Here is a 13444-nt window from a genome sequence, read left to right as displayed (position 1 = left end):
TCACTGACAAAAAATCCAAAATGATTTTATGCAGTAAGTTGTTTGAATCTAAGAAGAAAATAGTTAATATTATTGTTGTAGGCTATAGTGCCAGGTTACTGACAAGGGACTGAGAGCGCCACTGGTGTAAATTTTGTCAGAATGTCAGAAACATGTCTAAAATCCTGATCAAAATTCGCACACCTCTGGAAGCTGAAATTCTGAAAACTTACTCTGATATTGACGGTTTGAGTTCTACAGACTGTCAGTAGATGTTTTCAGCTTTCAGAGGTGCGCGAATTTCGGCGAATTTTGATCAGGTGTTCAGACAGGTCTCTGACATTCTGACAAGATTTACACGAGTGACAGTGGAGTCCTATATGTTTTAATGGGCGTTGTGAACACTTGATGTAACTTGATCATCACGAAGGTGAAGAGCAGACGGCTTCGTTCCTAATCCTTTACAAGTCACATTTATCAATGTATCACTTAGTGTTTCAGAACTAATTGGTGTCTCCCCCAAAAATAAACCCGAATTTTTTGAAGGGAAGGCGAGGGGGTAACGACTTCGGGAATCCGGCTGACAGCCAATTGGGAGGTAATCCGGGGTAATCCAGGAATATTTTGGTTGTAATCCGGAGGTAATTTGGAGATAATCCGGGGTAATCCGTAATCCGGCTGACACGAAATTTACCAGTCGTTACCCCCTCGAGGGAAGGTCGCGCGTATGGCGGTCTACTGCCCTGAAGTGGCTTTGGCAAATGGAAAACAGAATTAAAAGTGCGTTTTTTCGAACTTTATGGCCCACAGTTTCGCTATTCTGCGTCCGACTTCATGCGACCGTCATAAAAAATTGTCCTATTTCCTACTTAAAAAATCGGCCCATTTTCTAACCGATCTGGGTGCAAAGTTGGTTCAAAGGTGTTTCAGTTTCTTGTATTTTACCTGATGATTCAGGTAACAAGGAGCTCAAATGCCAATGTATAGTTATTTAAGTGCAATGCAACCCCCGCCCCCCTTTCTGTGTTCCGGACAGATCAATTTTTCAAGAGTGCCTCATTCCAGACAGCAATAGAAAAATCAAATAATATACGATACAAATACGAAAAGCTTTATTGATAGTTTCCATGACAATAATGGCAAGCGCAATTAAAGAAAGGGTAAATTAAAATATACCGCTCTACAAAGAAAATAAACTGAAAAAAGAAAGAAAAAGAAAAACCAAAGTGTCAGACATGATGGTGTAGGAGTCATTCCAAACTGAAGAGTGACTTGAAGACGACGAGAAGCAGCGAAGTCCGAACAAGTTCAGTTGGTGCCGGAGTTATCAGCGCCCAGTTCACGAAGTGGTCGCTGATTTCACAGAAGTTCCGACAGTTCACGGTACGTAGGTTTTGACGATGCTGTCAGGGGAAAAAAAGGTTCGCTGATGAGAGCAATAAATATGAACAGAATATGACCTGTAACCAAAAAATTCTTTTCATTTTCGTCATAAGTCAAGCAAACATCGTCGAAAAAGGTGAAAATTCGACTTCCAATTTCCGGCTTGCTACGTAGAAATAAGGGCTATATCGAGGGGTCCAATTCCAAAGATCTTATCTGTGCGCTCCTATTTGAAGAATCTTATGTCCGAACACTGCAAGAAAAAGTGTGAACAGTACAACAAAAGTACCATGAAAACTGTAAAAAAATAGGATTGTAGGAAGTACAACGAGGCCTGGACTGTGCGGCACTCCTCGTGCCGGTTTCATTGTACTTCAGACAACAACTTTTGTCCTTAAAGAGCAAGATGAATTCCTGATAAAAAAAAAATTGCCACAAATATTTGTAGGTTTGTTTGGTCTTTTCTAGCGCAGTGCAAGCGAATTTCACAACGTTGGACCATTTAGGACGGATGACGCGGTACATGTTTCTAAAAGCACTATCGGTTTCTTTGATCTTTAATTTTCAAGATTGTACGACTTAAATCACAAATTGTTTTGATTTGTAGCTGTCTCAATTGATCAAACAGTGCAATTCGCTTTCGTTGCACATGAGATTATTTGAAAAGGAGCGCCACGGCACCGCCCTGCGTACCAATTACATACCAAGAGTAACTGCAGGCAGCCTGGCAGTAGGGCTGTGGACGATCGGATGATCAGTGGTGTGTCAGCAGCAGTAGTTCTCGCACCGACTTAAAATGGGGAAAATGATGAAACGATATTAGTCGGCATTTCGAGAGCCACTTCTCAGCACATGATAAATAATCAAAGAAACGTACCATAGAAAGGACCCTTCTGACCTATCGATTGGTGAAAAAAATCTGAGGCAAAGAAGCATCAAATTGTCCTGGTGAACTTGAAACAAATGATGGCGCGGAGGAGGTGAGTACTGAACCCACTGCGGACGAAGGAGCACCAAACTGTCCGGTCGTACTTGAACCAAATGATGGAATGGAGGCAGTAAGCAGTGAACCCACTGCGGGCGAAGGGGCACCAAATAGTCCACTTGAACTTGAACCAATTAATGGTACGGTGGTAAGTGCTGCACCCGATGCGGAAGAAGCACCAAATACTCCAGTCGAATTTGAACCAAAGGATGGTAAGGCGGTGGTAAGTACTGAACCTACTGCGGACGAGGGAGCACCAAATTGCCCATTTGAACTTGAACCAAATGATGTTAAAGAGCCGCTGAAGAGTGAACACGCTGCGGGCGAAGGAGCACCAAATAGTCCAGTCGAATTTGAACCTAGTGATGGTAAAGAGGTGGTAAGTACTGAACCCACTGCGGACGAGGGAGCACCAAATTGCCCGGTTGAACTTGAACCAAATGATGTTAAAGAGCCGCTAAAGAGTGAACCCGCTGCGGACGAAGGAGCACCATACAGTCCACTTGAGCTTGAACCGAATGATGATAGGCCTACAGGAGCTGAACCCAACGCGGACGCAGTGGCCGCGGCGAAATTAGATCCGTGAGAATTAGTGGCTGTCTTGCTCTTCTTGGAAGAGGAGCCAGGCGCCGTCGGGGGTGTGAAGGAAAGCAATGCTGGAAAAGCGAAAAGTGAACACATGTTACGGGGGCAATACACTGAAAATGGCCGAAGCTGACTTGTGCGATAGCTTCCATACGCGTAGTTCTCGAGGGGTGAATCACTAGCGTACTCATGTGTACAAATTGGCCCGTACTCAGTGTACTGCTCACAAGTTTAAAGAGAGCAAAATTCGCTCAGTTTTTACACGATTTGACGTAGTGTGTCTTAGCCGCTTCAATAGCTTATCCGCTAAAACAAGCCAAAAAAAAACGTGTAAAATGTGAAATTTATGAGTGTTAGAAGGTGTATTCACCCGTACTCATGTACTCATGTGTACACCAGAACGCTAAGTGGTTCACCCCTCGGTAATTCTACGTTGTTTAAAGCTTTTCATGTGTTAAGGGGAGGTTCTGGTGAAAATGCTATTTTCTCCTAAATAGGTCCCACTGTGAAAATTTGTTAAAAATTTGATGTCTTATCAAGTATTTATTAAAAATTTTCATTGGGGAGGCACATTCTATGCCCTGAACCCAGTCGCAGAGCCCTTTTCTCCCATTTAGGCTATAACTTTAAAAATCTTCTTGCGCAAGCTATTTTGTCGTAAAAGGTTGGCTTAGACATTTTTCACTTCTACGATTCATTTTCAAAAGATGCCGGCATGCACAACTCAAAATGTCAATTACATTTTTATTCGCAAGCTGTCTAACACTAGAACCGCGGAGGGGGTCAATTTGACCCCTTTTAATTTTCGTCATAAATTTTTCTGACTTATTTTTTTCTTCTCGGATTTGGGGCTTTTTGACTTTTTATTAATACCAGAAAAGAACATTTGAGTGAAATTTCAGCGCTGTCGGACCATTTTTGTGGGCGTAGGACAACAATATACCTAGAACCGCGGCAGGGGTCATTTTGACCCCTGTATTGTTTGCACTCAGGAAGTTCGAATTTTGGCTATAAAAAAGCGTCACAAGCGTCAATTTTAGTGGTGAATCATTTGGGAGTGCTATGGACTGCCCTGGGAGACCTAACTTGGCCAGCCAACGGCATAGGCGACCCGCCGAGCAAACGCCTAAATGTATGCAAGATGCGTGTGTTCCGCGTAAGGTATCTGTAGAATAAAAAAATCTCATTCAACGAACGTCAATGAAAGCAGATGATTTGGTTTTCTTCGAGGTAGCAGTTCGGGCTTTTTTAAAACTGTGTATGAAATAAATAGATAGCCCAATAATATACATGGACCTAAGCGAGCTGGCCAACGTCGGTGCGAGCCGAGCTGTGGCTTGCACCGGCCGAACCGTGAGACATTGTTGCTGTTCTGTGCGCGCTGTACCCGGGGACATGGGATTGTTGGCCGGTGCCACTCGCGCTGTACCCTCGAGGTATTGTCGATGCTTCACGCAGACTGCATACCATGCGACACTCACGATCCCGCCCGGCAGCCACCACTCTAATATTGTTGTATTATTGTTAAGATACCGCTTGGTTTCTGGACTCAGCAGTAAAAGCACCCTAACACCTTTATGTGTCTAATAGTTTTAGATACGTTTCAAGTGTAAAGGTGTCACCTGGTAAAAAAATCTACGTCGCTTTGTACCCATCCCCACACTGAATAACAGGAAAAGTTGCGATACACATCGGCAACTTTGGCCCGTCCCGTGCATTGAGGAATGTACTAATTTCACCTTTTTTTTAATCCGGACGGGACTTGAACCTGAGTCTGGGGTCAAAATAGATGTTTTTAGATCTGCATAGATCAGCATAAAATAGATCAGCACCCTCATACACATCAACAACAATGCAAAAACCCGAATAAAAAGAATGTTCTAAATGTACCCCACTAAGATTTGAACCCGGGTTCAAACCTCTCCGATTCGCTTGAAACTGGCACCGTTGGTTTTGTCTCGTCGCCCCGATTCCAAAAATTTCCCTTCATGCTCTTCTAGCTGTATCCGTTGCCGAAATCCTCCTCGACCTAAGGTAGACCATGATGCACCTGCAGCAGCGCCCCCGGGGCTCGGATCGGATTTGCTGCCAGCGGGCGGTTCTTAAGGGTCACCCAAGGAGGCTGCATATCAAATTTGGTCAAGATCGGACCACGGGAAGTCCTCAGACGGGCGAACGATTGGACGGACGCACAGCATGGATCACACTCCGTCCCTCCGTCATTTTTTTAACAAAAAAATACACGGGACGGGCCAAAAATGGTAGAAACTGAGCAAAACAGGTTATTCGTGCCTTGCGGGTTGCCTACCTTTGGCCTTTTAAGGCCCTATATAATTCAAAATATCATTGTTGATCTCAGATACATCATTTTACATCGTTAAGGGCCCATAACATGAGCAAAATATAAAAAATACGGGCAGAAAAAATGGGGGGGTCAAAATGACCCCTTCCGCGGTTCTAGGTATACGAAAAAGTCAGCAGTTCTAGTGCTAACCAAGCATTTCACCATAATTGATCAAAAATGTACAAAATAGACAAATTTTAGGGACTTTTCATCTTAAAAAGCTTACAATTAATACTGTAATGGAAATTTTGAGCTATGGATGCCGGAGTCTTTTGAAATTGAATCGAATTAGTGAAAAATGTAAAGGTCAACCTTTAACGTCAAAATAGTATGCGCAAGAAGATTTTTTTAAGATACAGCCAAAATAGGCTCAAAAAGACTCTTCGACTGGGTTTACAGCCTGACATGTGCCTTCAAAAGCCAAATTTTAGTCTCCTCGAAGAAAAATTTTATATTCCAAACTCATTATGACTGTGGGATCCATTTGGAAAATGGCAAGATTTTCACCAGAACCTCCCCTTAAGGGTGTCGTACACTACGCAAGGTCAAAAAATACTGTGTATCCACAAATTTTTGGCAGACGCATGACATGAGGGATGTCAATAGATCACGGGATCTTTTCATACTGTAACTAACGATCAAAATCACAAATTATGAGAGGTGTTATAAGCCGCAATTCGAGGGGTCCTATTCAAAGGATCTTATCTGGGCGTTCCCCCGAAGACAATCTTATCTTGAACGCCTGCAGATTTCGCACATTTTGATCAACCAGAATAAATAGGACGACAAGCGAAACACATTTCTACATGCACTTTTGGTTTCTTTGCACTTCCATCTTTAGATTCACGCGATCAAACTCTCAAATTATGTTGATAAGTAGCTGTACCAAATGATCAAACTATGTAAAATCCACATGCGTTTAAGATAAGATTGTCTTCGGGGGAACGCCCAGATAAGATCTTTTGAATAGGACCCCTCGAATTGCGAGTACGTCGAAATCCCCCTAAGGGGAGGTTCTTGTGAAAATGCTATTTTCTCCTAAATGGGTCCCACTGTGAAAATTAGTTAAAAATTTGATGTCTTACCAAGTAAATATTAAAATTTTTAATTGGGGAGGCACATTCTATGCCCTGAACCCAGTCGCAGAGCCTTTTTCTTCTATTTAGCCTTTAACTTTAAAAATCTTCTTGCGCAAACTATTTTGTCGTAAAAGGTTGGCTTTGACATTTTTCACTTCTTCGATTCATTTTTAAAAGATGCCGGCCTGCACAACTCAAAATCTTAAATACATTTTTATTCGCAAGCTTTCTAACCAAGCATTTCACTATATTTGATCAAAATTGTACAAAATAGTCAAATTTTAGGGACTTTTCATCTTAAAAAGCTTACAATTAATACTGTAATGGAAATTTTGAGCTATGGATGCCGGAATATTTAGAAAATGAATCGAAGAAGTGAAAAATGTCAAGGTCAACCTTTTACGACAATATAGTATGCGCAAGGAGATTTTTTCAATTTTAGTCTCCTCCAAGAAAGATTTGATATTCCGAACAAATTATGAAAGTGGGATCCAATCCGAAAAATGGCAAGATTTTCACCAGAACCTCCCCTTAACCACTGCAAATGATTCACAGGTCGTTGGTTTGCGCGATTTGGACCAAACGGTGGGACCCAAAGGGTCCAAATTTGGTGTGGACCACCTGAATACATGTCATTCTGGTGTGAACTAGGGAAAGTTTTAGGAATAACTACGTCAAAATGACAAGCTCAGAAAACATCATTTTTCTAGCCCATTTTTCCCCGTACAGAAAAATGCAGTTCGCTTTTAGTTCGCTATCAGTTCGCTTTTAGTTCGCTTAAATTACCCGTGGATTAGTTCGCTTGGAGTTCGCTTCGTCGGGGGATTGGTTCGCTCAGAGTTTAAAAACGACCAAAAACCGAACCGGAAGCGAACTAGTTCGCGAAGGGATCGGTTCGCTTTCGGTCCGCTTGTGAACTGGTAAGCGAACAGTTCGCTTCGACGGCGAGCCTCAAAAGAAAGGGCCGACCCCCCGTGTAATGTATGCTTTTGCGTCCCTCGATGCTGGCTGCCGGTGGTAGTCGATCCCTGGTCTTCTGTGATGTGGACTCCTTGGGCTCCTCGTAGTCGACGACGCTAACCACTGCGCTAACCTGAAACATGAGGGCAGGGCCCGCGGGCGAGCCTCTTCACTGGCTCCGCGCAGCTCGGCGCGCGGCACTCCGGTCCATCTCAGTGCGTGCTCTCTGGAGGGCGCATTTATCAAGATAGAAAGATGCGGTTTTCGATGTCTCTATTGGAATTTTACGGAAAATCTGCGAGACGTTTGAGCACTGCACAAAACACCAAAAAAATCGATGTCCCCTTGGAAGCGCGTTTAAACGTTAATAAAACTGCAGACAGATGAGGAATTAAACAAGTGCGCGTCATTGAGAGCGATGTGTTAGGAGGATTTTACTTCTCACATTGACGCTTTATGCATTTGGCACGAGACGGTACATAAACTGTTACATCGCATTTCTTCTGTTATTTCGCACAAGAAATTAAAATTATTGAAACATTATACTACCAGTATAAAGCTTCGCGCAAAACTTTAAGCAAAATAATTGTAATTTTCAGATTTGTTCCTCCGTGGAGACTTGAAGTTGAAGATCTTTGCCCCCTTAATACTTAACTTGCAATCCCCTTGACGTATTAAAATTGAACACCGACGTCCGAAAGGAATGCCGACTTTATTATGGAGCTAACACAATACGGCGGAGGGTCCCCCCCACCCCCCACCCGTTGCTTGTCAGAGGACTAGTACGTTTTCGGTTCGCTGCAGAGTGAACTAGTACGCTGTTGGTTCGCTGCAGAGCGAACTAGTGCGCTAAGGGTTCGTACAGGAGGCGGATTGGTTCGTAGGGAGGTTGCGTCGGGTCTCCTTAGCGAACCCTTAGCGAACTAGTTCGCACTGCCGCGCACCGGATGCGTACTAGTCCTCCGGCACACGAACCTTTAGCGCACTAGTCCCACCGAAGCGAACTATTAGCGAACCAATCCCTCCTTGAGTTCACTCACTAAAAGCGAACCAGTTCCCCCCTTCCGAACTAAAAGCGAACCAATCCATAGGGTAGCGAACTAAAAACGAACTGAAAACGAACTAAAAGCGAACTATATTTTTCTGTACGGGTCATTTTTCTAGCCCATTTTCTTCCAAAAGACTGAAGTTCAAATATAGTAAAACATAATTAATCGCAGTTGTCCTATAGTTCACACCAGAATGACGGGTCTCAAGGTCGTCTGTGCGAAATCTCGTTCCAATCGGACGGAAATTGCGGTCATATCACGCAAACCGTGTTATTTTTGCAATGGTTTCGAAAATTCGTAAAGTCGTAACTGCTGCCTCCAGCTGCGCTCTATACGTGTGATTTCGGTCCGAAATTCAAGTTAAATAAGGCCCCATGGTAAGTTCTGACGTACCACCTTACCTCCTCAACCCGCAAATAATTTTCGGAAAAACACAATTTTATGAACCTTGCGAAAGTGTACTACCCCCTTAGGACACAAACACAAGCATTTTAAGGAAACTTTTGCTACAAAATGAGACCAAAAATTAGATATCCATCCTAAATCTAATTAGCCACTACGACCAGCCTCTCGGCGGAGTTACAGAGGAGAGCAGGGGGAGAAACAGTGGCCTCACAGGCGTTCGTACTCACAAGGGTTAGACTTCTGCCAGGTGAGCTGACCTTCCGTCAGCATGTCAAGGCCTTGAAAAAATTGGTCCGCCATGGCATCCTTGAAGATGAGGCCCGCACTCCATGCCTCGTTGCTCTGCGTGAAGTCCACTCTCAAGGTGCCAATGTCGCCGTCCTTGGCAGATGGTCGGGCTTTGACTGCCGCCGATTCTGCAAGGGCCTGCTCGACGCCAGTCACCGCCTTGGCCAGGTCTCCCTGCTCAGTCTTAAGGGCACTCTGCAACGTGGCTTGAGCTTTGAGGAGCTTGTCGTGCGCCTGCTCAACACGGGAGCTGTGCTGCAGTACCAGCTCACGCACCTGCATCATAAAACAGCATCATTGTAAAAAGTGATCGGAGTCTTTTACAACAATTTTTTTAAAAAACATCTTGTAAAAGCATCAATTTATGGGGGTATTTGAAGCACGTGAAAAAGGTATGTAACATTATACATGGTGATACGCGCACGATTTCAGCCGAAGTTTTTAACTTTTTGGCCCGTCCCGTTTATTTTTTGTAAAAAAAATGACGGAGGGACGGGCATATAGTATGATCCCTGCTGTGCACTCTAAAAAATAATGGCATTTGTACTACACCGTCGTATGGTAAAAGTACCAACTGCGGTATGGGAAACGACAATCCTATACGTGATTTGGAAAATTCCTTTACTTTTCGTTCTTTTGCCAATGCGGTGTAGTAAAAATCCGAACCGAGTATAGGAATTTGATTTCCTATACTCGTGATAGTTTTTTTGCCACACTCTTTAGTAGAAATCCTATTACTTCAGGCCGTTGTATAGTGCTTTTCCTACAACGCATTAGTAAGAATCCCAAACGTTTCTGAAAAATCTTTTCAGGAGAGAGGCGAACAAAATAGATATTCAATTTTGATAACAGGCTGCACAAGGACTAACGCGGCTAAACTGCCCAGAGGAAAGAAAAGAAAAGCTCATGTGTGTCAATTGGCACAAGACGATTCGTTAACACCGGTTTAAAGTTATTTTGTTTCTTGTTCTGCCCCATTATCACATACGGTTTTAGATTATTTCAACTTCTCCAGTAAAACTTGAGATGGGTTAGTCTCTGAAAATCGCGGCAACTCTGAGAACTATTTATGTAAATGAGCCATGGTTTTAAATCCTTGCGAAATTTTACGTGATATTATAATGAGACTGAAAATAAACGTAGCGCTCCAAAGCATTTTGACATCGTCTATTGTTAAGTTACCTTGTAAAACGTGAACTGTGGGTAAGGGTCCACTGTCAGCCGCCTGGCGCCAGGTTTCACAAACCTGCCGCTAGGTGGCGCTTGGAGCGCCGTGCCCGTTCACCAATAAGTATTTCCTATTTATGTTACTGAAGTGAATAATTTTCGACAACTATATCATCTGTTGCCTAAGTAAGTGCCAGCCCTAGCCGTTGGCTTCCAGTTTTGAACAAAATATTACACTATAGTAGAGAAAATCGCATTTCCATGTTGCCACTCGCTGACGACTGCGGTCGGCCATTAGGTTGGGTGCACGCCAGATCTCCTTCAAGTACAAGCGAACTATCCCGCTTAAGAGTGAATGGGACAGGATTGAGCTGTCCTTCGGTTTCGAGGTTTCCCTGCTGGAGTCCTCAGAACCTCATTTTTAATATGCCATCCCGAGAGACGTGGTGCCATGGCATGTTCTCCCGAGTGATGTCCAACAATCCACGAAATGAGCTTTACCTGTGCTTGAATAGGAATTTCACCACCTCACGTAACGAAAACAAACCCACAAGTCGTATGGGATTTTTACCATACACGGTGTAGTATTTTTCCCACACCCTAATATAGTAGAAACCTAACAACACGTATAGGAATTTTGCCATGTCGACATATGGTAAAATTACCATGTCCTGTGTGGGAAAATTCCTATACCGGATAGGTTAAATGCGTCCGATACTTTTATAGGATTTCTACCACAATTTTTTTTAGAGTGTGCGTCCGTTCGTTCGTCCGTCCGTCCGTCCGTCCGTCCGAGGACTTCCCGTGGTCCGATCTTGACCAAATTTGGTATGCAGCCTCCTTGGGTGACCCTAAGAACCGCCCGGTGGCAGCAAATCCGATCCGAGCCCCGGGGGCGCTGCTGCAGGTGCATCATGGTCTACATGGGGTCGAGGAGGATCTCGGCAACGGATGCAGCTAGGAGGGCAAGTAGGGGTATTTTTGGAATCGGGGCGACGAGAGAAAACCAATGGTGCCAGTTTCGAGCGAATCGAAAAACTTCGGACCCGGGTTCAAATCCCAGCGGAGTATTTTTTGAACATTCTTTTTATTCGAGTTTTTGCATTGTTTATGATGTTTTCGAGGGTGCTGATGACGAAAACGACATTTATTTTAACCCCAGACTCAGGTTTAATTCCCGTCAGGGTCAAACATAGGCGAAATTCGTACGTTTCTTAATGTACGGGACGGGCCAAAGTTGCCGATGTATATCGCTACTTTTCCTGCTATTTGCAATCGGTAAAGTGATCTGAAAGAGCATAAAATTTCCTAAAATATGAAACTTGGGGGCTAAAATCGGACAAAAAATAGTGCTTGAAAAATGTTCTTTTTATACAAATTTTCCATTCAACAATTATTTTTTTGTCTGATACTGATCTAGCAGTATTTTTCGCCCGATTTTTAACTCCCAAGGTTCATTTTATGCTCTTTCAGATGCACTTTCTTTAACGATTGAAAAAAGTTAATAACTTTAGCTGAAATCGTGCGCGCAGTGACACTAGGCCTATGTATAATTTGGCAGACCTTTTTTACGTGCTTAATATTCCTCCCTAATATGATGCTAAAACAAAATATTCTTTAAAAAATTGTAGCAAAAAGTTTCTACTTCAATATGGTCACCGCCATTTGTGTCTAGCATTCAAGCCAACATTTTTTAATTGAGGTTCAAACAGAAAGTTTCAAAATAATTATAAAAAATCCTTCACAAAGTGCTACTGCCCCGTTACGTATGACCCTATTTGGGTCATGCATTTATGTGTGGCCTTTTTCCGGCCGTACATCGGCAATAATTGGTCAGACGCCAAACTCTTTTAATTTCACGGTGACCCCTCAAATTTCAGTTGTGAATAGAACGTCATGGAACACTGCAAGGGAGGGTGGGGAACCATGACCACTTTTTTTGTGCCTCCCTCTACTCCACCGTGTGGTTCGAAAAGTTAAGTTTCCAGCATAAGGGGATTCTTTAAACCTCCAAGGACCTCTTCCACCCATTGGAACTTGTCTGCAATGCACGGCAGGCTCACGGAACACTTTGGAAAATGAAACGCAAAGTGGTCATGGCGCCCCACATATGGGGTACCATGACCACCCCGTGGGGCACCATGACCATAGTAATTTTTTGGCCCAAGAAGTGTATTTGCTACCTGTATTCTCATTGAAATTGTGTATATCGCTGTCCTAACCATCAGGCCAGTCAACTTAACTAAAAAACAGTCAATAAACCGTCTGAGTTTCAACCGTTTTAAGATGCCTTACAATGGACTGTTTACAACAGTTAACGCTCTGAGGCTTTCAAATTTCACATCTAAAGCTATGATATGTGTTAGCAGTTTAGGTTTGTCTAAGACGAATCCAAATTGGTATGCAGATTTCAATTTGGTAAAGTTTAAAGTTTAAGAAAATTATCGCGGTCACTACACTGCAAACAAGTGAAATAAATGCTGTTTCTCATAATGCCAGAGCCGTCTTGGTGCAAAGTAGCCACGGATCGCTTTCGCGGCCAACGTTGGCGGTTTGGAGCTCATTAAGTGCTAGAGAAACTACCATTTCAAGTCTCAGTTTCAGAACTATTCTTAATCATCCTGGCGATTCACGATAAAACTATCTATTCTGCAGGAATTATTTAACCCTTATACATTTTGTGATGCAAACAGCAAATTTTCGACGAAAATAAATCATTATTAGACCATAAAATCGAGGGGTCCTATTCAAAAGATCTTATCTGCGCGTTCCCCCCAAGACATAATCTTATCTTAAACGCAGGCGAATTTCACTCAGTTTGATCATTTAATACAGCTACAAATCAATATCATTTGTGATAAAATTCACTGAAATGTGGAGATGAAAGATCAAAGAAACCAAAAGTACATGTAAACATATATTCCGCTTACTCTCGTACTTGTCGCAACTGGTCAAACTGGGTGAAATCCGCATGCGTTTGAAATAAGATTGTCTTGGGGGGAACGCGCAGATAAGATCTTTTGAATAGGACCCCTCGAAATGAGAAAAAACACTCAAAAATGTATGGTCATGTTGCCCCACTAAAAAGTGGTCATGGCTCCCCACAATGCAGTTTGCGACTATAAGGCTCCCCGAGCAAGCAAAAAGCTACTTAGAATTAAATGTGATGTTAGATATTTTGCCGGAGAGCCGACATTTTGAGAAAAACCTAAGACATCGA

General features: G+C 43.0%; 1 protein-coding gene across 5 annotated transcripts in view; it reads right to left on the bottom strand.

Annotated features, from left to right (window-relative positions):
• Positions 1-1069: 1069 nt before the first annotated feature.
• The window catches only part of LOC117646069 (cell wall protein AWA1-like), a 33740-nt gene continuing 21365 nt past the window's right edge, over positions 1070-13444 (bottom strand). For all 5 annotated transcript variants that reach the window (XM_034386740.1, XM_034386741.1, XM_034386737.1 and 2 more), the window contains exons 6-9: positions 8997-9333; positions 2240-3003; positions 2067-2152; positions 1070-1382 (exon numbers count right to left, since the gene is read on the bottom strand). In XM_034386740.1, coding sequence (XP_034242631.1) covers positions 2261-3003; positions 8997-9333 — 1080 coding nt within the window. In that variant the 3' untranslated portion in view covers positions 1070-1382; positions 2067-2152; positions 2240-2260. The remainder of the gene's footprint in view (positions 1383-2066; positions 2153-2239; positions 3004-8996; positions 9334-13444) is intronic.

This window comes from Thrips palmi, unplaced genomic scaffold, assembly GCF_012932325.1.
Source record: "Thrips palmi isolate BJ-2018 unplaced genomic scaffold, TpBJ-2018v1 HiC_scaffold_19, whole genome shotgun sequence".
NCBI lineage: Eukaryota > Metazoa > Arthropoda > Insecta > Thysanoptera > Thripidae > Thrips > Thrips palmi.
Note: the sequence above shows the minus strand (reverse complement) of the source record. Positions and strands in the feature narration are given on the sequence as shown.